At 47.0% G+C, this 27,496-nt stretch overlaps 1 protein-coding gene across 1 annotated transcript; it reads right to left on the minus strand.

Moving 5' to 3' along the window:
* Positions 1-27,022, minus strand: CCDC12 (coiled-coil domain containing 12). The gene is made up of 7 exons (XM_087712231.1): positions 26,930-27,022; positions 16,722-16,810; positions 6,515-6,594; positions 4,312-4,373; positions 4,178-4,212; positions 2,535-2,611; positions 1-618 (listed from the first exon to the last, which is right to left on the minus strand). Exons 1-7 carry the CDS (start codon positions 27,020-27,022, stop codon positions 539-541), a joined length of 516 nt encoding a protein of 171 aa, XP_087568357.1. The 3' UTR covers positions 1-538.
* Positions 27,023-27,496: the final 474 nt, after the last annotated feature.

A 27,496-nucleotide genomic window follows, 5' to 3' on the forward strand; every position in this document is an offset into this window, starting at 1 on the left:
AATAAAAACATTGCGAGCAACGGGGCACGGATGACCAATCCACACTTGAGAAAAATCGTTCTACATGTGAAACCAAGTATGGAGTGAATCGAACGCCGAAACCCTGCGAGAACTGGGAATGGACGATGGGTTTCCTGTCTACAATGGACCAATCATTGTAGGGCCCAAGAGGAAAGAGAGGTAGCAGCCAAGCCGAGAGACTCAAGTATCCCCTCTCTTCTCCCTATTCGATGGTTTTGGGCTAATGTTGTGAATGTTGTGTTTTATGGTTAATTTTTTTTACTCACGTTTTTTCTTTTATGTCTTGTCTTGCACTCCCTTCCCCTATTGTTGTAAGCCGCCCTGAGTCCCCTCAGGGAAAAGGGCGGCCTATAAATATTCAATAAACAAACAAACAAACAAACAATAATAATATTAGAGAAAGTCTTCTAGGACGTTTGCTTTGCAATCGTGTTCATGTGGCACTTGTGTGGGTCTCCAGGATTCTCTGAGGAAAAAGAGGATGGACCCTCAGGGATTTCCCTCTCTGGAAAGAGCCTCAATCCGAGTCGCTGTCCTCCTGCTTGGCCGAATCTACGGCGGAGGCCAGCTCTTCCTCCTGGCCCCTCAGGCGTTCTCCTGCGAGGAGAGAAGGGGAGGGTCAAGCGGAGGGGCCTCCTGGGACCACAGAAGGGGCCCTCAAGGCAGGTGGGCCTTCCTTGAGGGGGGGGGGGGGGCTTCGGTGCATCCAAGAAACCCCCCCCCCATTTCCCATCAAGAGCTTCACTCCTTATCGAAAGAGCCGGACAACCAGCCACAAGTTCCCTGATAAAGGTAGTCCTCGACTTACAACAGTTCATTTACTGACCGCTGGAAGCGACAACGGCATCGAAAACGTTTTGACTCATGACCATTTTTCACGCTCGTGACCACCGCAGCGTCCCCCAGGGTCGCCCGATCAAAATTTCAGACCCTTTGGCACCTGGCTCGTATTTACGACGGTCCAGGGATCAGGTGACCCCATTTTGCGACCTTCTGACAAGCGAAGTCCATGATTCACTTAACAACCGGGGGACTACAACTGCATGAACTTAAGTTTAAGTCGAATCACTCAACAACGGTGGAAAGTTCCTAAAATGGGAAGGGGGGGGGGAAGAGACCCATTTAACAACCGTCTCGCTTAGCAGTAGAAATGTTGGGCTAGATTGTGGTCATAGGCCGAGGACTTCCTGAACCGAAGTTCTGATAGCCACAATCTTCTCATCATACCCATGTGGACACAATTTGGGCCCTTCATTAACCCACATTTGTGGCTGTTTGCAACACGAGATCTCGGTTTATGACGATTTCACCGAAAACCAACATTTTTCCAAAAACACATGTCATATACTGCGCTGTTTGTGTTATGACAGCAGTCTTTGCTGCAACAAAAGGTAAAAAAAAACAACAACAACGGGGCTGGTCACTTGGTGTCCTGCTTTACGACGACCATAATGGGCAGGCTCCGTTACCGCCGTAAGTCGAGGACTATCTATATCACGAGGTAGAAATATCCAAAGACTCGGAAAAGGGTAAAGGAGGAACGGATGCCAACGTTGGATGGGAAGGAAGGCTGGTCGGACGTAGAATTCGAACCACGGTGTGTCCCTCAGCGAATCGGCTCAGATCATTCGCATAATTGGCTTTGGGGGTGGGTGGGAGGGGGGGGGTTGGCTGTGGAGATTCTCAAGTCTTCCGGGTCCCGGTTGTCCCAAAAGTGCTTTTTTTTCAGGAGGAAACTGGACTTTCTGGTTTTTCTTTGAAAATGTTTCGCTTCTCATCCAAGAAGTTTCTTCAGCTCTGACTGGGAACGGAAGGATTGATATTCCTTGCGGACAAAGCTGGTGATTTGCATCCTTTTAGAGGGTCGTTGAGGCCACTTGGAGGCCCCTCTGTGTCCTCAGGGTCCCCTGGGTGGTTTTAAATGGGTGCGGGGCCTTCTTGGAAGTGCCGAAAGGACTCCTGTGTTGTAGACAGGAGACAGGTGATGTCGTATACCCCCCCCCTCCTTTGTTGAGAGGGTTCAATTTTGACACAGATGACCTCTTTGAACCCTCTTCCACACCAGAGGCCCTCTCTGTCCAAAATGTGGACTTTGTTATCTTCAAAAGAGCAGCCTTTGTCTTTTAAACGCAGGTGGAAGTGCTGAATCTTATCCCGATGGGTTTGTTCCCCTACGATGGGCCACGCGTTTATGAAGCGGATGTAGTGTTTCCCCAATGTACAGATCTGCACTACTTTGCACTGCTCAGGTGACACCGAGGATAAACCTCCAAATTCCCAATGGCTCCCTAAAAGGATGCAAATGACCAGCTTTGTCCGCAAAGAGTATTAATCCCTTTTTTTCCCCCTCCACCATCCAGTCAGAGCCGAAGAAGCTTCTTGGATGAGAAGCAAAGCTTCTTCAAAGGAAAAACAAGAAAGGCTCTTGAAAAAACACCTTTGGGACTTTCGGGGTGGGAGAATGAGAAATGACTTGGACACTAATACATTTCTGTCCCGCAGGCCATACTCACGGATCAGCTCGGCGATGGCCCTCTGGGTCCGTTTTTCCAATTTTTCCAGCTTTTTGGCAACATCCCGCTTCAGGTCCCTGGGGAACAAGACAGGAAAAGAAATGAAGTTAATCAAAACTCCGGCGTGAGGGTACAAGATTTCCAAGGTCCCTTCACCCACTCTATTCCCTATCAGCTATCCGCTCCCTAAATGCCAATTTAGCACAGAGCTACGATCCTAGGAATAGCCCATATCCTATAATTGGAGAAGAGTGGTGGGAAGAACCGGTGAGGGGGGGGGGGCGGAGTGAAAAGGGAGACCAGCCTAGAATCACTTACACAGCCACAAAAGGAATACGCCTAACCCTCTTTGAATGCCTTTGCCCTCCCTTAGATAATGCCCTTATCTCTCCTAGCAGGTGCTGAATAGTAGGGGAAAGAATTCCCGTGCACAGGCGTTCAGCAATGAATCGGCTTAGTTGAAGGATTCCTGCGCACAGGCGTTCAGCAATGAATCGGTTTAGTTGAAGGATTCCTGCGCACAGGCGTTCAGCAATGAATCGGTTTAGTTGAAGGATTCCTGCGCACAGGCGTTCAGCAATGAATCAGTTTAGTTGAAGGATTCCTGCGCACAGGCGTTCAGCAATGAATCGGTTTAGTTGAAGGATTCCTGTGCACAGGCGTTCAGCAATAAATCAATATAGCTGAACCTTCAAATGCACACAAAGGGCACAACTGCCCCACAGCAAACTGAGGCAATTGGGGACAGTGACGTGCGGTGAGGATTATGGTTGGTGAGGCCAGAACGCAGCAGCGGCGAGAAGCAACGTCCCCGCCGCTGTGTCCGACAGGCATCTCGCTTTTATGTCCGCCATAAACGCGAGATGCCTGTCGGACACAGCGGCGGGGACGGAGGAGGCGAGGGGGGGCAAGGCAGCAGCCGGCAAAGAAAGGGGAGAGGAGGAGGAGGAAAGGGAGAGGGGAGCAAGACGGGGCTCCCGGTGGGAGGGAGAGGGCTGCCCCTCTCTTCTCAAACAAGGCTGCCCTCCCTGCCTCTGCCCCTTCGGTCTCTTCTCAAACAAACTCTCTCTCAAATTGAGAGTTTGTTTGAGTGAAGTGAAGAAAGAAACACACGGGCACACACACATACACAAATTACTCACAATAAAAAATTACTTACAAATTACAATGATTTTGAATTCTTCCCCTCTCCCTCCGTCCAACCCACATAGCTTTTCCAGCTGCGCCACAGAGGATTTCAACTCTCCTCTTGTCCGCCATGATGAAAATGTAAAAAAATGTAAAAGGAAAAAGGCAAGAGTTGCTGCTGCCAGAGCAGGAGGAGGCGAGAGAACCACGTGCCTCCTTTGCATAAGGAATTTTTCGCCTTTTAACCCTTGCTTAACTCTGCTCGAGTGATCATAACGATAGTCTAGAGGAGGCAGCTGGTTCTCTCGCCTCCTCCTGCAGTTAAGCACTAAGCAGAGTCATCCACTGCGACTCTGGCAGCAACTACCTCCGCCTTTTTCCTTTTACATTTTTTCTTTTCTTTTCATGATGACACTGGTGAGGCCCTGCCTCTTCTGACTGCACGCCCCTGATTGGGAAGGTTTCAAAAAGCAACTTTTGCCTCTGCTCTCATGGAGATAAACGTTCCTACTCACCAGTCAGGCTTCCTTGGGGCAAGATTTGCCAGGTCCTATAAGGAATGAAAAAAAAGGGGGGAGAGGTTAACGGGGAAAGCCCCCCTCTCCTTTCTAAGAGCCGCTTTTCAGTAAAATGACATTACTGGCCTTACCACTTCTTCGATGATCAGTTCCGGTTTAGCTGCCTCCAGCTGTTCCTTCACTTTGTCTTCCACTAGAGAGAGGGAGAAACCGTCGTGAGGGATGGGGAAGGAAGGGGGATGACAGCGCTAGACACCCCTTGTCCTTTGGGGTGCCGAGAGGACCTCCCGAACGGAAGGCCCAATCAGGCTTGTCCCCCTAGAGACCTACCTGAATCAAGGCGGCCGTCTCCTGGGACTCCCGGTTGACGTTGCGGCGCCTTTCAGACACAGGAGAACGTGGCTCCGTCACCTGTGCTGAATTCTTCCCGTTTGTGGGCTCCGTGAGGGACCAAAGCCACTCTGGAGGGGTGGTGAAGCAAAGAGGGGCACCCTGTGAGGTCGAGGAGAGTCGCAGCTCTCCTGGAACCCCGGGGTTCACTTTCCCTCTCAGCCACGGCAAGAAGAAGAGGCAGCCAAAGATGGCTACCACAAAGCTGTGACAACCGATGACCATCTAAGACTAATGCTGGAGCAAAGCAGTGAACAGTGGCTGGATCTGGGAGGATTTTCTTTAAATTTAACTCCAATTTACAACTATTTGCTGAGAACTATCTGTAAAAGGAGCTTCCGAGCATTCTGAGAATTTAATCAGACCAGAAGTGAGGGACGTGGGAGAGAAAAATAATAAATTTTGAAAGACACAGAAAAATTGGACTCTAAAGTTGGGAGAAGTGGTACTAGGAAGGCATTTTAAAATGCTGGAACTATTTACTTATAAAACTTATTCTGCTTTCACAATCGTTCTATAACTAAAGGAACACTTGATTAGTGGCAATACCGAAACCTAAGCTAAGAGTGCCACCTGCTGACGAAAGGGAAACGTACAACCTGGGAAGACCTAAGTGAAGAATTGTGAAAATATCCATCGGATTATTTTTAACTATCCTACGACTACTGGAGAGCCAGATAAAGACCTCTGAAAGGAATGTTAGAAGGTTGAACTTGTAAAGGGGATGAAAAGAGGCTTTGGATAACTTTTGGGTTTATTCAAATGGAAATGACGGTTTCTCCATGGGATACAAAAGAACTGAGACTAGTGCACTCCTTGAAGGGCAGCTTAAGGACTGAATAAATAGTTCTTGGACTGCTGGACTAAAACTTGAATTTTTTTAAAAAAATAAAACAAGATACCTTACAAGGAAGAAACGGGTGGAATTTTGAAAGAGATGGCATTGCTCTTTCAAAGCACAAAAGACACCGTGGAGAAAAGATTTTAAGGAGATGATGGGGAGAAAATGGAAAATGCCATCTGAGGGATGATGAGTAAAGATCAGGAGGAGCCTGAAGAAGAAACAAAGGAAGAAGGAAAAGAGGAGACACAGCAATGGAAATAACAGTGATTAATGAATTAAACCAGGGGAAATGTATTAAGAGAGTTGGAAGATATCTTTGAAAGGGAGAGAGGGACCTGGGCAGAACATTTGAGAACTAGAGAGTGGAAGAGGGATAGAGGTGGGAGAAATGCTTAGATTGAATAGCCAAAAAAACCAGATTCTGACAGAAATAAAGAGCCAAGAGAGGAATTTGAGAGGCAAGTTTAAAAAAGGATAGCAATTAAAGTACTGAAGCGGGCAAGAGATGATGGATAGATAATTCCTTTTTTGTTGCTGTTCTGAATATTTTCTTCTCTCTCTGTGTGTCTCTCTTTTCTTTTTTGGGTAGATTAGAAATTAGATAGGATAGAAAGAAAAAGCCTTTTAATAAGGATGACAGGACTAAAGCTAGAATAAGTGATAGAAATAAGAGAGACCTCGCAGGTGTCAACTACCTTGGCCTTAAGACTGAAAAGAGGGCATCCATTTTTTTTTCTGGTAAGGAAAGGGGAAGGTGGAAGAGGAGGGAGGGAGGGAGGGAGAAGGGGAGGATATGCATGAGAAAGGGAGGAAAGGAGGGAAAGGAGAATGGCGGAGATGAAAAAGGAGAAGGAGGCTGAGAAGGAGAAATAAAAAACGCAAAAGGAGAAGATAAACAAGAGAAGAGGATATAGGAGGAAGAGGATAGGAAGGGAGATGGAGGAAGAGAAGGAGAAGATAGACAAGGAGAAAAGGAGGAGGAGAAAAAGAAAGAGAAGGACAAAGAGATGACATAATGCCCTCTTTGCTAGCTTCCTGGTGGGCTATTTCCGGACAGGCCTGGACAAGGCAGACTGACCGGTCCCCTCCTACTGAGCTACCTGAAGCTGGCTTGGCATTGGGCACCACCCTTTCCTTCAGCTCCACATCTTCCGGGATGTAATTCCGCAACTTCAGCTCCCTAAAAAGAGAAGGAAGAAAAGAAAGACCATTATGAAAGAGAAACAGGCCCCCTCTACCAACGAAGCTGCACTGCTGCATTTGAAGCAATTCTGCCCAGTTGGACTTGCAGCTTCCCACTGGCTTCCCCAATGACTCGGTTGTGGGATTCAATTAATGCCGGCAGCTGAAACTGCAGGGATTTCAGTCACTAAACAATGCAGTTGCGCTTTAGAACCGCATTACTTAGGGATGGACAATCTGGTCCCAATTGCTGTCGTAAGTTGAGGACTCCCCAATCCTTGCTTTGTCACCAACCCTACTGGTAAGTCCTCGGCTTACGACAATTGAGCCCAAAATTCCTGTTGCTAAGGGAAATATTTCTTCTGCGTTTTACCGCGTTTTACAGCCTTTCCCCCTCACAATTGTTAAGTGAATCACTGTAGCTGTTAAATTAGGCACATGGTCGTTAAATGAATCTGGCTTCTTCATTGACTTTGCTTGTTGGAAGTTTGTAAAAGGGGATTGCATGACACACACTGCAACCGTCATAAATACGAGCCAATTGACAAGCATCTAAATTTTGACCATGGGGATGCGGCAACGATCGTTAAGTGTGAAAAACGGTCCTAAGTTTGTAAAAGGAGATTGCATGATGCTGGCACACCGCAACCGTCATAAATACGAGCCAGTTGACAAGCATCTAAATTTTGACCATGGGGATGGGCAAACAGTCGTTAAGTGTGAAAAACGGTCCTAAGTCCCTTTTTTCTGTGCTGTTGTAACTTCAAACAGTCACTAAATTAATGGTTGTAATTTAAGGACTTGTTATAATTTGAGGATTTTCTAATTCACATCTTTTTTAACGTCCTTGTCTAGTTCTTTTTTTTTTTTTTTTGGCTTGTTTACTTTTTCTGGAATTTTACATTTCAAGCTTCTGAATAAAACAAAAAAAATACAGATTGAAATAAAAATATAAATGACTTCCACCCAATTCCAGACAGTTTATAGGGGAGTAAAAAACCCATCTGACGCATGCACGGAAGGGACCCTTGCACGAGAGGGAGAGAGCTGGCTGAGTTAATCTGCAAAAGATTTAGATTAGATTTAATGAATTTATAGGCCGCCCAATCCTGAAGGACTCCGGGAGTTGCAATCCTCACATTGTGCACTAGGTGGAGACGTCGCCCTTCCCTTCTGCTCTCCTGCAGCTTCCAAACAGCCCTTCCTGGCCAGAAGGACTTGCAAAATATACATGGAAATAGAGCTGGGAGGGACCTTGGAGGCCATCCAGTCCAACCCCCTGCTCTGGCAGGAGACCCTAGACAAGTGGCTGTCCAGTCTCTTCTTAATGTTGGTGGAGATTCTCTGCCATCCAGGTCATGGCTGTCCCAAAGGTGCTTTTTCAAGAGGCTTCTTCTGCTCTGACTGGGTGGTGGAGAATGGAAGGATTTATATTCCTTGCAACACAGTCCTTTCGATCAGTTCCAAGACGGCTCCACACCCCATTTGCACCACTCAGGTGACCCTGAGGACACAGATGGACCTCCAAGCGGCCTCAACGACTCTCTAAAAGGATGCAAATCACCAGCTTTGTCTGCAAGGAATATAAATCCTTCCATTTCCCACCATCCTTTAAAACCAGAGGCCCTCTCAGTCAGCTGAAGTAGCCTGCATTGCTGCATTTAACCACTGCGCCACCTCGGCTCTTACTTTATAGAGACAGAGTTCCTAAGAGTCCATTTCTCAGTGTAAAATTTTTATGCCTACAAGGCTGATCATCTTGAATAACATATAATGCCGATTCCAGAGCAAAGAAACAGGAGTTGAAAACAAACAGTAATAAATAACTACATTTACTGCCATGTTTTTCTCTGAATCTGTATCTGGCCTTTGCTGAAATCCAATCGCTTAATGCAGGATCCTATTTGATTATCACCTACTTGACTAAATACATCTTTTTTAAAAAAATAAGCCAGAAAAAGGCACTTTCTCTCTACTTTTACAGTCCAAAATGTCGACTATGCTGTCTTCAAAAGAGCAGCCTTTGTCTTTTAAATGCAGGTGGAAGAGCTGGATCTTATCCCGATATCAAAAGGAATGATTCCTCCATCCCGGGCCGAGATGCAACTCACCCCGAGGAAAGCCGAGGGGCTCCTATCAACTTTTGTGTTAAAAGCACAACCTCTTGGGTGTGTGTCCTATTTCCTGCATTTTCACCCCTGTTGCCAGCATAAAAAAGCCTCATTCGCTTGGTGCAAGTTGTTAGGCTCCCCCACCACCCGGAAGATTAAAAAAAATAACTATTCCTAACAGCAACCAACTTTTTGCAGGCGGCCCCGGGAGAGGGGGGGGGGAGGAGAAGAGAGTGGCAAAATTCTACTTTCTCTGCCAAAATTCACCTGCAGATCTGCTGTGTTAACCGCCAAAGGCAGCCTAGACCTCAGGGGCACATGGGGAACACCTTCGTTTCGAGTCCCACCACGCCAATGTGGCACGCTTTTTGCATGCGTTAATTGAAACGTTACAACATCTTGAGCGGAAAGACAAGAGCCGTAAGTGAATTCCCCCCCCCCCCCTGTAGTAGTTGATCATTAGCCCACTTTCTTCCAGAGGGCAAAAGTTTGCTTGCTCAGCTGCAAACCTTTTTTTAAAATATATATATATATATATATATATATAATTAAACATCTCCCATACAGAATCTTATCCCGATGGGTTTGTTCCCCTACGATGGGCCACGCGTTTGTGAAGTGGCTGTTTTGTTTCCCCAATGTACAGATCTGCACTATTTTGCACTGCTCAGGTGACACCGAGGACAAACCTCCAAGTTCCCAATGGCTCCCTAAAAGGATGCAAATGACCAGCTTTGTCTGCAAGGAGTATAAATCCCTTTTTTTTCCCCTCCACCATCCAGTCAGAGCCGAAGAAGCTTCTTGGATGAGAAGCAAAACATCTTCAAAGAAAAACTAATAAGTCCAGTTGCCTCTTAAAAAAAAAAAAAAGCCCCTTTGGGATGATTTCTTCTTAAAGACTTCCAGTGTTGGAGTCCCTTTTTTTCTTAGCCGAACCCAAATCCTGCAGTCGTTTTACACGTTTTAGTCTCCATACAATGTTCCCTCTAATTTTTTTTTTCAGCGTGCGCAGAAAAATATAGTGTTTGAGCAGCACATTTTCATGCCTCAGCACCTGAATTTTTTTTAGCCATAATTGCTGTTAGGAATATAATCTAACGGTTGGAATGGCAATATATAAACCATGTAACAATGCTGTACCTGTTTCTTTTAAATCATACTGTAAAATGTGATTGGTCGCTGTCTCCTCAATCGGCCATAAGAGGGAGCCAGAATGACTGTTAGCTCTCTGTTTGTTAGATGCTGGGCTGATCTGAGTGTTTTGGAAGCTGGCTGTTAGAAAGTGCCATGAGCTATTGTAAGTTTTGCAACTGCTAGCAAACTTTGCATGCCGAATTGATTATATGATACTGGACTATGTTACTTGGATTATCCCTTAACTGAAAGACACTGATGACTGACTGAATTATCCATGTATGACTTGAACTGTTTGATGAACTCCGATACCTCTATTTCCATGAAAGCAAAAGCCTATTTAAACTGCAGTGTCTCTGTGTGCTGGTTTGTGTGTTCTCCAACACAACTCCCACAACGCTTCTCTGAACGCACTCACTCTTCCCAACAGGGATCTTACCTAACACTTGCCATCAGAGCAGTTGTTGGAGGAAAAGGATCCCCTCCCACTCCCTCAGACCCCCAGGAAGAATGGAAGGGGAGGGAGAGGGAAAGGAAAGGGGAAAGAAAAGGAAAGGAAAAAGGAAAAGAAATGGAAAAGAAGGAAAGGAAAAGGAAAGGAAAAGAGAAAGAAAATGGAAAAGAAAGGAAAAGAGAAAGGAAAGGAAAAGGAAAGGAAGATAGAAGAAGGACAGAAAGGGAAAGGAAAGAGTGGAAAGGATTGGTACTGCTCAAAAATCAAGTCTCAAGATCCCGTGGATCCCTTTGGCTCAGGCAGTCCAACTCCACGCGTCTTCCCTCTCTCCGCAAAGCGAAGGGATCGCAGAAAGAGCGCCCAGTCCAGAACGGGGCTTCAGACAACGCAATGCCTGAGAAACCCCGGATGCGCAGAGAAACGCAGGCTACAACTAATGAATCCCGTTTTCCCAGGAACCAACGAAGCTCTCTAGGACCAATGGGAATTCTCCCTTCTGCAGCATCATTTGTCTCCGGGCAGAGTCTTCCTTGATTCCACCAATCACGATGGAGGAGAGAATTCGGTGCAGAGAGAGAAGGGAGGGAGGGGGGGGGATATTTTCAGTCACATTTAAAGAAACACTGCGCTGCAGTTTGAAACTTCTGCGCGGTGTTTTCTTGTTAGGTGCGCGGCCGCGCAGGCGCGCAGTTTTAGGGGGAACATTGGCCTCCAAGGCTTTTAATCGTCTTAGCTGCTCTTCTTTGCACTTCTCCCAGCGCCTCTACATCGAGACTCACAGCATTTAAGGCAATGGGACGGCCTACACACACAGGCAGTTTGCTGAGGAAATTAGAAAAAATAGAACAATTCTGGTCCTTCGTTTTCCCCCCCTTATCTGGAGACTAAGAGAGGTAAGGCTGGAATGTTCTCCAGATTGCAAGCATGGGGCTTATTTTTCTTATTATTATTTTTTTAAAGAGCTTGGAAGGTTGATAAACAGAGGCCTGAATAGCCCTTGAAAGATGAGGAATGTGGAACAGCTAAGCAGAGTCTGGAGCGAACGTTATGCCAAACGGTTATTCACCTCCCCACCACCACCACCACCAAATTAAGAAAAACGTGAAGCGGCCAATAGCAACAAACAGAAACAGAACTAAAAATAAAAATTATCTCCGTTTAGAATCGGGATTTGAAGAGGCTCAAGCCCGGGGCCAGGAGAAAGAAGACTCAGCTAGGAACAGTTCGGATAGGATAACAATCAGTTTTTTAAAAAGTCGGTCGATGCCAAAGAAACAGTAAAAGTTGCTGTTTTCATTTCTTTGAAACAATTAAAATGAGGTTGGCCGTATTAGTTAACACTGCTAAACAACAACAAAAAAAATAGTCAGCAATAGAACATTTCACCATATTATTATTTGTAAGACTTTTCTCTTTAGATTACTTTATAAAGAATTCAAGGCAGTGAAGGTAGGTAATAGCAGCTAAGAGCCGTGGTGGTGCAGTGGTTAGAATGCAGTATTGCAGGCAAACTCTTCCCACTGCCAGCAGTTCGATCCTGACAGGCCCAAGGTTGACTCAGCCTTCCGTCCTTCCAAGATGGGTAAAATGAGGATCCAGGCTGTTGGGGGCAAATGTGCTGATTCTGTAAACTGCTTAGAGAGGGCTGGAAAAGATTGTAAAGCGGCATATAAGTGCTAGTCCTTCCTTCCCTCCCAGTGGTTAGAATGCAGTATTGCAGGCTAATTCTGCCCACTGCCAGCAGTTTGATCCTGAGCAGCTGAAGGTTGACTCATCCTTCTGAGATGGGTAAAATGAGGAGCCAGATTGTTGGGGCCAAGAGGCTGCCTCTGTAAACAGCTTAGAGAGGGTTGTAAAAGCATTGTGAAGCGGTATATAAGTCTAAGGCACTATTGCTCTTGCTAATATTCCTTCCTCCTATTTCCCCAAACGACAACCCTGTGAGGTGGGCTGGGTTAAGAGAGAGGCACTGGCCTAAAGTCACCCAGACAGTTTTAATGGCTAAGGCAGGACTAGAACTCACTGTCTCCTGGCAATTGGCCCAAACTGGCTTTCATTCCTAAGGCAGGACTAGAACTCACCATCTCCTGGCAATTGGCCCAAAGTCACCCAGTGGGCTTTCATGCCTGAGGCGGGACTAGAACTCACCATCTCCTGGTGATTGGCCCAAAGTCACCCAGCTTTCGTTCCTAAGGTGGGACCAGAATTCACCGTCTTCTGGTTTCTAAGCCAGCAACTTAACCCCAACTTAACTGGCTCTTTTATTTCAACTTAACATTTTAACTTTATATCCCTTAAAAACAGGAACTCCACCAGTGAACACATTAAAAGATATCAGGCTGTTTTAACTTAAAAACTGCAGTGATTTGCTCGACAACTGTGGCAAAAAAAAGGTCGTAGCCCTGAAAAACAACTTACTTGTGGTCAGAATCTGAGGATTTTCTGTAGTCTTTCTCATCTAGGGGAGTGAGTATACTTTAAGACAGTGGTTCCCAAACTTGGCAACTTTAAGACTTGTGGACTTCAACTCCCAGAATTCTCCAGCCAGCAGAGCTCTGCTGGCTGGAGAATTCTGGGAGTTGAAGTCCACAAGTCTTAAAGTTGCCAAGTTTGGGAACCACTGCTTTAAGAGAAAAAGGCTGAGGATTTAATAGTAATTCCTAAAACAGATTTGGTCATTGAATCCTTAAAAACTGATTTTATTTCCCTCTCCAAAGGCTCTCTGTGACCTCTAGACTGGGGACAAAAGAAATGTTTATTGTTTCCCATGGGGGGGGGGGAATCGGTGGAGCGTTCCCAGCCAAAAATCACACATGCAGCTTGGAACAGGCCCCCCCTCCTCCACAACTTGGATGTGCAAATTCTAAATTTACTACATGGCCTAAATTTAAACCTTTCAAGAGCAGCAGTGAGGAAGGCTGGTTTGACCGATGGGCAAACAGAGATTAGCAATAGCAATAGCAGTTAGACTTATATACCGCTTCATAGGGCTTCCAGCCCTCTCTAAGCGGTTTACAGAGTCAGCATATTGCCCTCAACAACAATCCGGGTCCTCATTTTACCCACCTGGGAAGGATGGAAGGCTGAGTCAACCCTGAGCCGGTGAGATTTGAACCGCTGAACTGCAGTCAGCTGAAGTAGCCTGCAGTGCTGCATTTAACCACTGCGCCACCGCGGCTCTATAGCCCTGAGATTAAATCAGGGTTTAGTTCAGCTGCCTACCAGATACAGCTTAATCCTTGACTTATGGCCACCATGGAGCCCCCAACTTTCCGTTGCTGTGAGTCGTTGTTAAGCGAGTTTTGCCGCATTTTACCAACCTTTCTTGCCACAAGTGGTTAAGTGAATTACGGCACTTGTCAGTAGCACGGTCGTTAAGTGAATCCGGCTTCTCCCCATTGACTCCGCTTGGCAGACAGCGGCAAAGGGGGGGATGACCCAACCCCAGGACACTGCAACAGCCGCAAGGATGAGCCAGTTGCCAAGCGCCTGAATTTTGATCACCAGAGCACAGGGATGCTGGAACGGTCGTAAGTGTGAAAAAGAGATCTAAATCCCCTTTTTTTCAGGGCTGTTGTAACTTTGGTCACTAAGTGAAAGGATGCTAAGTCGAGGACCAGCTGTGTCTAGAGTGCAGTCTCATTAAGACCACCTGGGGTTCTTCTTAAACCCGTGGACGCGCCTGTTCACAGACAGAGCGCCCGACATGGGGCTAAAAGAGCCACGGAGAGAGTCCCAAACAGAGGCAGTCCTCGGCTTACTCATTTAGCCACCCTTCGAAGTTGACAATGGCACTGGGGGGGGGGGGACGGACTTGTGACCGCTTTTCCACACTTATGACCTTCATGCAAAGTATTGGTAGTACCGCTTTGTAAAGCTTTAGTAAGGGCACACCTGGAATGCTGCATCCAGTTTTGGTGACCAACATTACCAAAAAAGATGGAAAAAAAGTGGGAGGGAGGCAGGAGGGAAGGAAGGGGGAAGGAAGGAGGGAGGGAAAGATGGAAGGAAGGAAGGAAGGAAGGAAGGAAGGAAGGAAAGAAGGAGGGAGGGAGGGAGGGAGGGAGGGAGGGAAGGGAGGAAGGAAGGAAGGAAGGAAGGAAGGAAGGAAGGAAGGAAGGAAGGAAGGAAGGAAGAAAAGAGAAAGGGAGGGAGCAAGCTTTTAAGATGATTAGGGGACTAGAGGCTAAAACATATGAAGAACGGTTGCAGGAACTGGGTATGTCAAGTTTAATGAAAAAAAGGACCAGGGGAGACATGATAGCAGTCTTCCAATATCCCAGGGGTTGCCACAAAGAAGATTTGGGGGTCAAGCTATTCTCCAAGGCACCTGAGGGTAGAACAAGAAGCAATGGGTGGAAACTAAATCGAGAAGCAACTTAGAGCTGAGGAAAAATTTCCTGACAGTTAGAACAATCAGTGGAACAGAAGTTGCCTCCAGAAGTTGTGAATGCCCCAACACTGGAGGCTTTTAAAAGGGGACTGGACAGCCACTTGTTTGAAATAGTAAAGGGTCTCCTGCTTGAGCAGGGGGCCGGACTAGATGACCTCCAAGGTCCCTTCCAGCTCTTATTCTGACCTGTGATCAATGGGGGCAATGGAATGCACCGAAGCTGCGTTTGCTGCTTCCCATTGTCACGCGATCTTCAGGCTTCCAAGAATCTTTCCAGCGAGCAAAGCCAATGGGGAGAAATTCTGATTCACTTAATGACCATGCAATTCACTTAACAACTTCACAGTCAGCTCAACTGATTGTTCGGTTGTAAAACCGTGTGCAGCTCACCTAACAACCACTGTGCCTAGCAACAGAAATTCTGCTCGCCAGTTGTGGTCGTATGTTGAGGACCACCTGTATCTGATCACCATCTGCCCCACCCCCCCCCCGTCTCCAGCTGGCTTCCAACTAACAATGGGGGGGGGGGACGCTGGGTTCACTTAACCACTGCAGTCCTTGCCTAGAGACCCCGGCAATAGGTTGCAAAATTGGGCAGCGACCGCTGTAATAACGAAGTCACTAAATGAACAGTTGTAAGTTGAGGACTCCTCCTATGCAACTGTGCGTAGAGAAAGAAAACAAGAAAAATAAAACACACACAAACACACATACAAAAAAATTCAATACTCCAACCACTGGAAGTTTTTCAGAAGAGATTGGACGACCCACTGTCTGAAATGGGATAGCGTTTCCCGCATGAGCTAGAAGTCCTCAAAGGTTCCTTCCAACCCTTCAGTTGTTCTGTTCTGTTCTGATAAATATATTTCAGGAAAAAATAGTTTCCCTCCCTTTGCAAAACAGACCCCCCCCAGGTTACGACTGCCTGCAACTCTGCTTACCAAACCAACCGGACATCTACCTAGGAAAATCCAACAGCAGAGTTAAATTTCAAAGCCTTTTGTGTTATCCAAAACGGTGTCACTTTTGCTTTGAAGGTGACTGCTATTTTTTTTTTTGCTCACCTGTGTACACTGTGCACATCTATGTGTGTCTCTATGCACCTCCGCAGCCCTTTTGGTTCGGCTGTCTACAAAGGTCACAGGTTCTCTGCCCCTCCCCCCCCCAAATTAATAGCCCATCCCCTGGGTTTAAAGAGATGAATGGCAGGAGCTTCTCCGTGATTCCTAATCAATATTACTAGTAAAATAAATAAAATACATAACGTTCCCAGGAAAGTAGGTAGGAATAGCACGGATTTGGGGGAGAGGCTGGTCAGGAGAAGGAAGGAAGGGAAAGAAGGGAGGGAGGGAAGGTGGAGGGAGGGAAGAAGGAGGGAAGGAAGGAAGGAAGGAAGGAAGGAAGGAAGGAAGGAAGGAAGGAAGGAAGGGAAAGAAGGGAGGGAGGAAGAAAGGGAGCGAAGGTGGAAGGAGGGAAGGAAGGAAGAAGGAGGGAAGGAAGGAAGCAAGAAAGGAAGGAAGGAAGGAAGGAAGGAAGGAAGGAAGGAAGGAGGGAAGGAGGGGAGGGAGGGAAAGAAGAAAGGAAGAAGGAGGAAAGGAAGAAATAAAGGAATGAAAGTGCTCCTGATTCAGTAAGAAGGAAGAGACTTTTCACAGACAATTTTGTCAAAAATTCCACATTTAACTGGGTTCAAAGCTGAGCCACTGTGATGGACTTTTTAAAGACGATTTTTTTTTAAAATAAAATAAAAATAATTTTTAATCTGTGTTTTCAAACACAACTGAAACTTCCAAAATACAGGACGGGGCTCCATGAGAAGAAAGGGACTGTTTAAAAATTTTTTTTGTTTAAATTCCAGTTGGGTGTTTCCAAACACAAAGAGAGACTTGCAGGAAGATACGGAGGGCTGCCAGGGCTTATATCTCTATGAACTCTTGTTGTCCTGGTCCAACTTTCCTGATCTGTTTTTCCTCCCCGCACCCACCCACCCGTCCCCCCCCCCCGGGTGACGGGGAGAATAAGCAGAGACTCACTTGTGCTTGGGGGCTCCTTCCTCCTCCTCCTCCCCCTCCTGGCTGTTGCCTTTCAGCAGCTTCACCTGCGGCGCCTCGCTCTCGTTTTGCTGGGGAGAGAAGGAAGGAGAGAGAGAGAGAGAGAGAGAAGGAAAAAGAAGAGAATTAACAGGATATGGGTAGTCCTCGAATTACGACCACACCGGAGCCTCCAAAGGTCTGCTGCTAAGCTAGGCGGTGGTGGGTAAGGGAAAGGTTTGACCACCTTTCTCGCCGCAGTTGTTCAGCGAATCCCTGCAGTCGTTAAGTGGGTAACATGGTCACTATGACTATCCTTGCCACAAGGGCGCAAAAAGGGGATCGTGTGACCTCGGGACGCCGCAACTCTCATAAATACCTGTGACAGAATTGGAAGGAGCCTTAGAGATCATCTACTCCAACCCCCTGACCATCTATCTATCCATCCTCTTTTTTTTGTCTTGCCTTCTCTCCCATGCCTTCCACCTTCCCTTCTTCCTCCTTTTTCCTTCCTTCCTTGTCTTTACATCCTATCTTTCCTTCCTATCATTCCTTTCTTCCTTTCATCTCCTCCCCTTTCCTTCCTTCCCGTCTTTCCATACTACCTTTCCATCCTTTTGTTTCCTTTTTCTCTTCTTCCCTCCCTTCCTTTTCCTTTCCTCCTGTCTTTCCATCCTATATTTCCATCCTTTTTCTCTTCCTCCCTCCCTTCCTTTCCTCCTTCCTCCCTTTTCCTTCCTTCCTCCCCTCCGTCCTCTTTCCCTCCCCTTCTCCACCCTCCTTCCCTCCTTTCCTTCCTCCCTCCCTTCCATCTTCTCTTCCTTTCCTCCCCTCCTCTGACCGATCTCTCCACCAAAGGGGCCATACAGTATAGCCTTTATTGTCATTGTACAAAATAAATACAACGAAATTGGTTTTAGCCCACTGGTGCAATCCATACAACAAATACAAATAACACAAATAGCAAACGTAATTAGGGGGGGGAGAGAAAGAATTAATTTATTAATGCTTAATGGAAAGAGGGGGCCCTCCTGAACACCCATGAAACCCGATCCTTTCTTCCCGAGAGGCCCCCAGATGAAAGCCAGGCGGCCATCAGGGACAGAGATAAGGAAGGCCAGAACCATCACGGATACCACAAGGTCACTGGAAGGGCTGCCCCTCACTTGATGGGGGGGTGGGATGGGGAGTTGGGCTGAGAGATCAGGGGGGTTGAGAAGAGCCGGTTGTTACACCCACCTCTCCCCTCCCCTCTGTCCAAGCACTGAGGAAGCAACTACACGCAGTCCTTGATTTACCACCTTTCGTTTAGCGACTGATGTTACCGTGGCAAAACTGGCATGTCCAGGTTTTCACACTTACAATCGTTGCCGAGTCCCCCTGGTCCTGTGATCAAAATACAGACGCTTGGCAGCTGACTCCTATTTATGACGGTCACAGTGTTTGAGGGGAGGGGCACATGATCCCCTTTTGGGACCTTCCGCCAAGCCAAATATTGGGGCGGGGGGATGGACAGATTCACTTAAAAACCGTGGGACTCATGGAACCGCCGCAGCAATTCACTTAACAACTGTGTCAAGAAAGGTGACAAAAACGGGGTGGGTGGGTCAGAACTCATTTAACAACTGTCTCGGTTAGCCACGGAAATTTGGAGCTCCAGTATGGCCGCTAATCCGAGGAGTGCTTGGGGCACCTGTACGGATAGGAAAAAGGAGTTTGTTTTTTTTTGCAAGTTTCCTCGATTTTCAAGCATTGCGAAAAAGACGGAAGGACCTTTTGAGTTACATCTCGATGTGTGTGTGTGTGTGTGTGTGTGTATACCCCACCCACCCCCACACACATATACACACTTTTCAAGCTGAACCTGAACGGATATCAAAAGGAATGATTCCTCCATCCCAGGCCGAGATGCAACTCACCCCGAGGAAAGCCGAGGGGCTCCTATCAACTTTTGTGTTAAAAGCACAACCTCTTGGTTTGTGTCCTATTTCCTGCATTTTCACCCCTGTTGCCAGCATAAAAAGCCTCATTCGCTTGGTGCAAGTTGTTAGGCTCCCCCACCACCCGGAAGATTTAAAAAATAATAATAATAATAACTATTCCTAACAGCAAACAACTTTTTGCAGGCGGCCCCGGGAGGATGGGGGTGGGAGAAGAGAGTGGCAAAATTCTACTTTCACCGCCAAAATTCACCTGCAGATCTGCTGTGTTAGACCTCAGGGGCACATGGGGAACACCTTCGTTTCGAGTCCCACCACGCCAATGTGGCATGCTTTTTGCATGCGTTAATTGAAACGTTACAACATCTTGAGTGGAAAGACAAGAGCCGTAAGTGAATTGTTTTCCCCCTGTAGTAGTTGATCATTAGCCCACTTTCTTCCAGAGGGCAAAAGTTTGCTTGCTCAGCTGCAAACCTTTTTTTAAAAAAAATTATAATTAAACATCTCCCATACAGGGAATGCTTGACTTAGGGTCACCATGGAGACCAGAACTGCTGTCCCTAACCGAGACAGTTGTTAGGCGAGCTTGGCACCACTTTACCATCTTTTCTGCCGCCGTTGTTAAGCGAGTCCTTCAGTTTGTCACGGGGTTGTTAAGTGAACCCGGGCTTCCCCGTGGACTTTGCTTGCCAGGAGGCTGCAAATCAAGGGACTCCCGGGGACACTTTGGCAACCGTCATAAATACGAGTCAGTTGCCAAAACGTCCAAATTTTGATCACGTGACCACAGGGAAGCTGCGACGGTTGTTAAGTGTTAGGTGGAGAAAAACGGTCGCGAGTCGCTCTTTCCAGTGCCGTTGTCACTTCGAATGGTCACTAAGTGAACTCAAGGGCTACCTGTACGCCTCTCTCGGACAAAATGTTTCTCCCTTTACATTTGCCACTTCCATGAAGCTTCTTACACAGGGCAACTTCCAAAACCAAGAAGTTAAATTTTAAGGGGGCAAAAACAGGCCCGCCGGGAGGCCGGAGGGAATGTGGCTCTGCATGCCATTAATTTTCCAAGCACTTGTAAACCCTTGTGTTTAAAGCTACCAGGTCTCTGCTCTTGGGTTTATGCACAATTAATCCTCCCTTCACTTTCGGTTATTTATACCGAGCCCCCACCCACCCACCCACCCGGGCTGGCGCCGACCGGTTTAAAAATACAACTGCAAGTTTTCAAGACTTGTTGTCAGGTCTCCTAGGCTGAACCCAAAACCTTCCTCCACCTTCCGCTTGAGAGCGAAAAGGTGGGTCTTATTTTTGAAAAGGGAGAAGCGGAACGGTTAGACCAGAGGGGGCTCAATCCTGGCCAAGCAGGATCGCTCCTGAGGTCGGTGACCCAAGGTGGAAAATTAAAAAGTCACCTTGGAAAGGTCTGTGCAAATCCATTGGAGAGGTTGGGTGTGTGTGTGTTATATTTTGTTGTCGCAAGAAACCAGGAAGGGAAATTAAGGTTCCTCTGGGCTCACTTCGGCCCTGTAGAAGTATATTTTGTAAATAAATCAGCCTTATTTTGCCCCCAAGCTGCATTTTCTTTTTCCTTTAGCAGACCTTCGAAGTTTTTTAAATTAGGAGGAGGCAGGAGTCCTGGTTGATGGATTGCAAAATACGTAGCAGAAATCTAGCTTCTGTAAGACATCAGGCTAGGAACTGTGAGTTCTAGTCCTGCCTTAGGCATGAGAGGCAGCTGGGAGACTTTGGGCCAATCACCAGGAGACAGTGAATTCTAGACCCATCTTAGACATGAAAATCAGTTGGGTAATTTTGGGCCAATCGCCAGGAGACATCGAATTCTAGACCCACCTTGGACATGAGACCACTGGGTGACTTTGGACCAATCACCAGGAGACATTGAATTCTAGACCCACCTTGGACATGAGACCACTGGGTGACTTTGGACCAATCACCAGGAGACAGTGAATTATAGATCCACAGACATGAGATGGCTGGATAATTTTGGGCCAATCACCAGGAGACAGTGAGTTCTGGGTGCCATACTAGACATGAAGACCAACTGGGTGACTTTGGGTCAATCACCAGTATACGGGAAGTTCTCGCCCCATTTTAGACATGAAAACAAGCTGGGCCAATCATTGGGAGACAGTGAGTTCTAATCCCACCTTAGGTAGGAAAATCACCAGGTTTTCCTCCCTTCTCAGCCCAACCCAACTCAGAAGGTGACTGTTATGGGGAAAATAGGGAGGGAGAAGGAATATTAGATATAGTTTCCACCTTGAGATACTTCTAGAAAAATATGAAAGCGGGATAAACCATCGTTGGAGGTTTTCAAGAAGAGTTTGGAATCAGGCAGAGAGGAGTTAGGAGAGAAGAAAGGGAAGAAAGGGTAAGGAGAGGAGGAATGAAGTAGTGACGGGAGGGAGAGTGAAAAGAAAAGAAAAAAAATAGGATGGTGACAATGCAAAATAGGTGTGTATGGGAGGGTAAACAAAGCAACCAGAATGTATAACTCAACCCTTTATGTGGAAAATTAGATAGGCAAAAGTGATAAAGATAAACAAGAACAATAAACATGTGAATGTATACTTGTTAACTATATATATATATAGTTAACAGAACCGAGGTGGCGCAGTGGTTAAATGCAGCAGTGCAGGCTACTTCAGCTGACTGCAGTTCTGCAGTTCGGCTGTTCAAATCTCACCGGCTCAGCCTTTCATCATTCCGAGGTGGGTGAAATGAGGACCCAGACTGTGGGGGCAATAATGCTGACTCTCTGTAAACCGCTTAGAGAGGGCTGAAAGCCCTATGAAGCGGTATATAAGTCTGCTATTGCTATTGCTATATATGAGAGGATAAAAATAAAAAACTCATTTTTTTAAAAAAAGAGTTTGGAATCCGTCTGGGATGGTATAAAGTCTCCTCCTTCAGCAGGGGGCTGGACTAGATGACCTCCAAGGTCTCTTCCAACCCTATGATTCTAGGAAACAGAGACTGCCACAAGCAGTAACCACCGGGGGGGGGGGGGGACACACAGATTGAAATGAGATTTGAAATTAAATTTAGATTTTTCTCTTCGGTGTATTTTTGGAGATGAAATTGCCGGAGCGTCACTTGCAGGACTAAAGGAAGGGGCTTCTGGGGGCTTTTTGTGACTCTGCAGAAGGAACCACCAGCCTACTCCATTGCCATGGGAATTTCCCACCAGTGTGAAAAAACGTGCAAATTTCTTTGGCTGGCCCTCCTCAGAGGAAACGGGCTAAGGTTCTCCAGTTCCAGATTGTGTCGGAACTACAATCCCCAGAATTCCAGAGCATAGAGGAGGCGGGAAGCAAAGGGATGCGGCTATAAAACACGTACAATTGGCCCTCGACTTACAACAGTTCATTTAGTGACCGTTCGAAGTTACAAGAGCACTGGGGGGGGGGGGAAAGGGACTTAAAAGTTTTTTTTCTCTCTCACAAGCATCGCACCAACGTCCATGGTCACGTGATCAAAAATTCAGACGCTTGGCAACTGGCTCGTATTTACGATGGGCGCAGTGTCCCCGGGGTCACATGATCCCTTTTGGGAATCTCCTGACAAGCAAAGCCAATGGGGAAGCCGAATTCGCTTAACAGCCATGTGGATAACTTAAGAACGGCAGGGATTCGCTTAACAACCGCGGCAAGGAAGGTTATCAAAAGGGACTTAACAACCGCCTCACTTAGTGGGAGAAATTTTGTGCTCAATTCTCTTGGTATAACTCAAGGACTACTTGCAGAAGATATCAGGCTGGGGAAGATTGGTGTGTGTGTGTGTTTGTGTGTGTGTGTGTGTGTGTGTGTTGTCACGTGGCTGAAAAGAGGATAAAGCCTAACTTTAATCTAATCTAATCCAATCAGTCAGAATCGGATTTAGAAAAGAGCTTTTATCGTGTATCTCGCAGCCAAAGCTGCCAACGTGGAGCAATTCCAGATGTGGGGCCCAGAATCCTCAGCTGTGTGGGAAACTCAGGCCCACCCCCCTCTGGAAATTGTTTAGTTAGATATTGGGCACCCACATTAAGTAATCACTCCCACGGTTCTTCTGCCCTCCAGACTTAAATTGTGGTTTCAAGGCACGGCTGATACTCTCGGCTTATGGCCATAATGGAGCCCCAAATTTGCTGCAAAGCGAGACAGCTATCGGGTCAATCCTGCCCCACTTTTGCGACCTTTCTTGTCCAGGGGACCCAGAGTTGTTCAGTCGGTCACACGGTTGTGAACCGAACCAGGCACCTCCGTTACCTTTGGTTAAAAGAAAGCTGCAAAAGGGGGTGATGTGGGACGCTGCCACCTCATCATGCTGCGAGACGTAAGTGTGAGGACTGGTTGTAATTATTGCTGCTGTGACTTCAAGCAGTCGCTAAATGAATGGTTGTAAGTGGAGGAGTTCCTGCTGTGCAAGATAAATATCCAATACACACAGGAAGAGTCCTGTTCTGAATTCAGGTCAACAGTTTATACTTGACTTCAGAATGAATTTAAATAATTAAATATGATTCATATCCGGCCTTTTGTTATTTTTAGAAACCAGCAACGTATCCAACACACCTTCCGCCTCTTATTTCCCCCAAATCAATAACCCTCTGTGGTGGGAGGGGCCGAGACAGAGGCCCAAAGCCCCCCAGCTGCCTTTCATGCCTAAGGCGGGACTAGAACTCACCCTCCCCTATTAATTCTAGCGCCTGAACCAGCAGACCAAACTGGATCTCGGAGTTTTAAAGATAAATTTACTCAGAAGCAGCAGCCACTGAATTCTGAGAATACCATTTTGAAAACTTTCCACGGTGTTTCATGCGTTGGCCAAGGTTTATATGCAGGCGTTTTCTGCTAGGTGAAATCCAAACATCTGCATAAACTTTTTTTGAAAATAACAGAACTGAAACTTGACTAGGAATTACCCAGGATTTTGGAACCAGCCACCAAAATGTGTCAACTTCAGTCCAGTTATATATTTATAACCCAGGCTATTTTAAGAGACGTATTAATGTTTTTGAAAAAGTCCAGAAGCCCCAATCCCTCCTTTCAAGCAACGTTTTCAGCCAGTCTGAGCCACAAGAAGAATGTGCTAAAGGAGCAATGGTCAAAGCAGCATATCAAGAAACAGAGGAAAATGAGATTACAAGTAGTCCTTGACTTACAACAAGCTCATTTAGTGACAGTTCAAACTTACAACAGCATTGAAAAACGGTGTTTTCACACGTACAGCATGCCCAAAATTCAGGTGCTCGGCAGCTGACTTACTTATGACGGTTGCAATGTCCCTGGTGGTCGTGTGATCCCCCTTTTGTGGCCTTCTGACAAGTCAATGGGGAGGCCAGATTCGCTTAACGACCTCAGGGATTCGCTTAACAACTGAAGCAAGAAAGGCTTTAAAACTGGGTAAAACCCACTTAAAGACTGTCGTGCTTAGCAATGGGAAGTTTGGGCTCAACTGTGGTCGTAAGTTGAGGACTACCTGTACATACCAAGAAACAGAGAGGAAAAACGAGATTATATAGCTAGCAGGCGTTCTAAACTCCCATTTTATTGCCAGCTGCAATTTCCAGAGAGAGATGAATCTCTTTCTGAGGGGGCTTGAGACAAAACGAAATCACGCACTTTTCATGGGATTGTTCGAGTGCCTCTTCCTGTGAAGAGAAGAAGCCTTCAGGCATCCATGCAGGGGTTTGTTGTGAGTGTAGCTCACTTCCACAAGCTCACAAGCCTTCTAGAACTTAAAACGAATGCACCTGCTATGCTTCACAGCAAAGGGAAAACACGACATTGCTGATCGGGAAGAAATTAAGGTGGTTCCACTTCTTAAGGGATAACATAACTTACAAACTGTGGTTGAAGAAAAAGAGGGAGGCAGTTTGGTGTAGTGGTTAAGGCAGCAGGCTAGAAAGGGGGAGATGGTGAGTTCAAATCCCACTTTACACCTGAAAGATGGCTGAGTGACTCCAGGCCAATCACCAGGGGACGGTGATTGGATTTGGATTTTGGATTTTATTCAATTTGTAGGCCACCCTATTCCCCGAGGGGACTCAGGGCGGCTGAACAAAGACAAGGGAGGGGAAATTTACAAAAGTAAGACAAAGACAAACAGACAATACAAACAATTTAAAAGCACAACAGACACAGCAAATTCGAGTAGGGGGGGAACTCAACCCCAGGCTTGCTGGGACAGCCAGGTCTTCACTGCCGTCCGTAAGGCCTGAAGGGTGGAGAGGGTCCGAATCTCCATGGGGAGTTCGTTCCAAAGGGCCGGGGCAGCCACAGAAAAGGCCCTCCTCCGAGTAGTCGCCAGCCGACATTGGCTGGCAGATGGAATACGGAGGAGGCCTAATCTGTGGGATCGAATGGGTCTGTAGGAGGTAATCGGCAGAAGGCGGTCTCTCAAGTACCCAGGTCCAATACCATGAAGGGCTTTATAAGTAATAACTAGCACCCTGAAGCGTATCCGGAGACCAATAGGCAGCCAGTGCAGCTCGCGGAGGATAGGTGTAACGTGGGTGTACCGGGGTGCACCCACAATCGCTCGCGTGGCTGCATTCTGGACCAACTGGAGTCTCCAAACACTCTTCAAGGGCTGCCCCATGTAGAGCGCATTGCAGTAGTCCAGTCTTGAGGTCACGAGTGACTGTTGTAAGATCCTCCCGGTTCAGATAGGGACGCAATTGGTGCACCAGGCGGACCTGGGCAAATGCCCCCCTGGTCACAGCCGACAAATGGTGATCTAAAGTCAGCTGTGGGTCCAGGAGGACTCCCAAATTGCGAACCCTGTCTGAGGGGCGTATAATTTCACCCCCCAGCCTGAGGGATGGAATAGCTGGCCAATTTGTGGGAGGGAAAAACACAAGCCACTCGGTCTTGTCTGGATTGAGAGCCAGTCTGTTCACCCCCATCCAGACCCTCACATCCTCCAGGCACTGGCACATCACGTCAACTGCTTCACTGAGTTGGCACAGGGCGGACAGATACAATTGAGTATCGTCCGCATATTGATGGTATCCTATCCCGTGCCGTCGGATGATCTCTCCCAGCGGCTTCATGTAAATGTTGAACAGGAGGGGGGACAGGACCAACCCCTGCATCACCCCATAATTAAGGGGCCTAGGGTGAGTTCTAGTCCCGCCTTAGGCATAAAAGCCAGCTGGGTGACCTTGGGCCAATCACCAAGGGACTGGAAGGGCAAAATCTACGACTATCTTGCTTAACACCAGAAATTTTAGGCTCAATTGTGGTTATAAGTCAAGGATTATCTTATTATTTTGACTCTGAAATGCATTGTTTGCTTTACAGGTGGTCCTCGGCTTCATTTAGTGACTGCTTGAAGTTACAACGGTACAGAAAAGAAAGCAACATATGATTCTTCTTCACACTTACGACACTAAGTTGCAAAAGGGGATCACATGACCCCAGGACACTGCAAACGTCATAAATACGAGTCAGTTTGCCAAGCATCCAATTTTTGATCACGTGACCCTGGGGATGTGGCAACGGTTGTAAGTCACTTCTTTCAGCGTTGAATGGTCACTGAATGAACTGTTATTAAGCTGAGGACTAGGTGTACTTCCACTTTCTGCCAAAAACCACACCATTACAGGCCATGGATTTGTTTAACAACTGCGGTGTTTGCTTAACGTTAAGATCACTTCAAAAATAAGTGGCTGCGGGATTTCGGGAGTTGAAATCCACCCACCACTTGACTTAGCTCAACTGCAGATATTCCTCAATTTGCAAACAGCATTGGGACCAGGGTCCCCGTTGCTAAGCAAGGCGGTTGCTAAGTGAATCACGCCTCCTTTCACAGGCCATGGTTGTTAAGCGAATCACTGCAGCCGTTGTGAAAAACACATATTAATAATAATATTAATTTTATCGACATTGTTATTGTTAATAATGATAATAATGATAATTATAATGATAATAATAATAATAAAATAAAACCATCCACAACCTAGAGACCTCGCTGCTAGCCATTACAATGCAGGTAAGGGGACGATGGGCTTTGTAGTCCCTGACCTCGGGCCCCATGTACTTTCCAGGGCTAAATAAGAGAATGCAAATGGAGGATATAGCACAAGGAAGACGGGCCTGCCACGGGGATGGGCTTTGTAGTTCCCTGTTTGGCAGTACGCATGCGCGAGTGACGTCACCTGCAAGCATGTTCCCCACAATAGGCCTTTCCCCCTCCTTCCCCCAGACCGTCTGAGCCTCCAAAGCCGCCTCCCGGCCCTCTGAGGCGGCTCCCGGCCTTCTTTACCTTTCTGCCCGCCCCGGTGCGCTCCCTCAACGCCTTCAGCCGCTCCCTTCGCCGCAGCGCCTCCTCCTGCAAACCGCCGGCCTCGGACGCCATCTTCAGATCTACTGCGCAAGCGCGACGGACGGATAACCGCGCGTCCGGCGGGAAGCCGAACGGGAGCAGATCGATGACGCCAGGGGCTGCCAGCCGAGCGCCGAGCGCATCGCTCGAGGAGTGAAAGTTTGCAGGGAGGAGAGAAAGGTTGAGTGCGTCGTTGTGGCAGAGTTCTCTGAGCATATGCAGAGTGCAGGAAGGCTGCAGAATGGGTGATGGCTGCGGAAGAGAGACTGAGCCTCTATTTTTTTCTCCTGGCTTGGCCGGTTTAACACAGCCTTGCTTTGACCCAGGCAGGCAATACTTACAGAGGCTTGGAGATCTTAGCCTAGGAATAAAACTGTGTTATTCAAAGTATGGCCCTGTTGTATTCCAATCCAGGCTGTGATTTCACGGTGGTGGTAGTTAATGTGTTGTTTAGAGAAATTCAGCAATATTTTCTAGCTGGAATAGTGAGAGTCTGGTGGTCTCTCA

Source organism: Thamnophis sirtalis, unplaced genomic scaffold (assembly GCF_051295495.1).
Source record: "Thamnophis sirtalis isolate CommonGarterSnake01/CBP01778 unplaced genomic scaffold, rThaSir2_p1.2 scaffold_4, whole genome shotgun sequence".
Lineage (NCBI taxonomy): Eukaryota > Metazoa > Chordata > Lepidosauria > Squamata > Natricidae > Thamnophis > Thamnophis sirtalis.

Coding starts and splice junctions, on each gene's coding strand:
- CCDC12 (XM_087712231.1), bottom strand. CDS start 27,022: ATGGCGTCCGAGGCCGGCGGTTTGCAGGAGGAGGCGCTGCGGCGAAGG. Junction 4,374..6,514: donor CAATGCCAAGCCAGCTTCAG/GTAGCTCAGTAG, acceptor CCCTCTCTCTAG/TGGAAGACAAAGTGAAGGAA. Junction 619..2,534: donor GGCCATCGCCGAGCTGATCC/GTGAGTATGGCC, acceptor CTCTCCTCGCAG/GAGAACGCCTGAGGGGCCAG.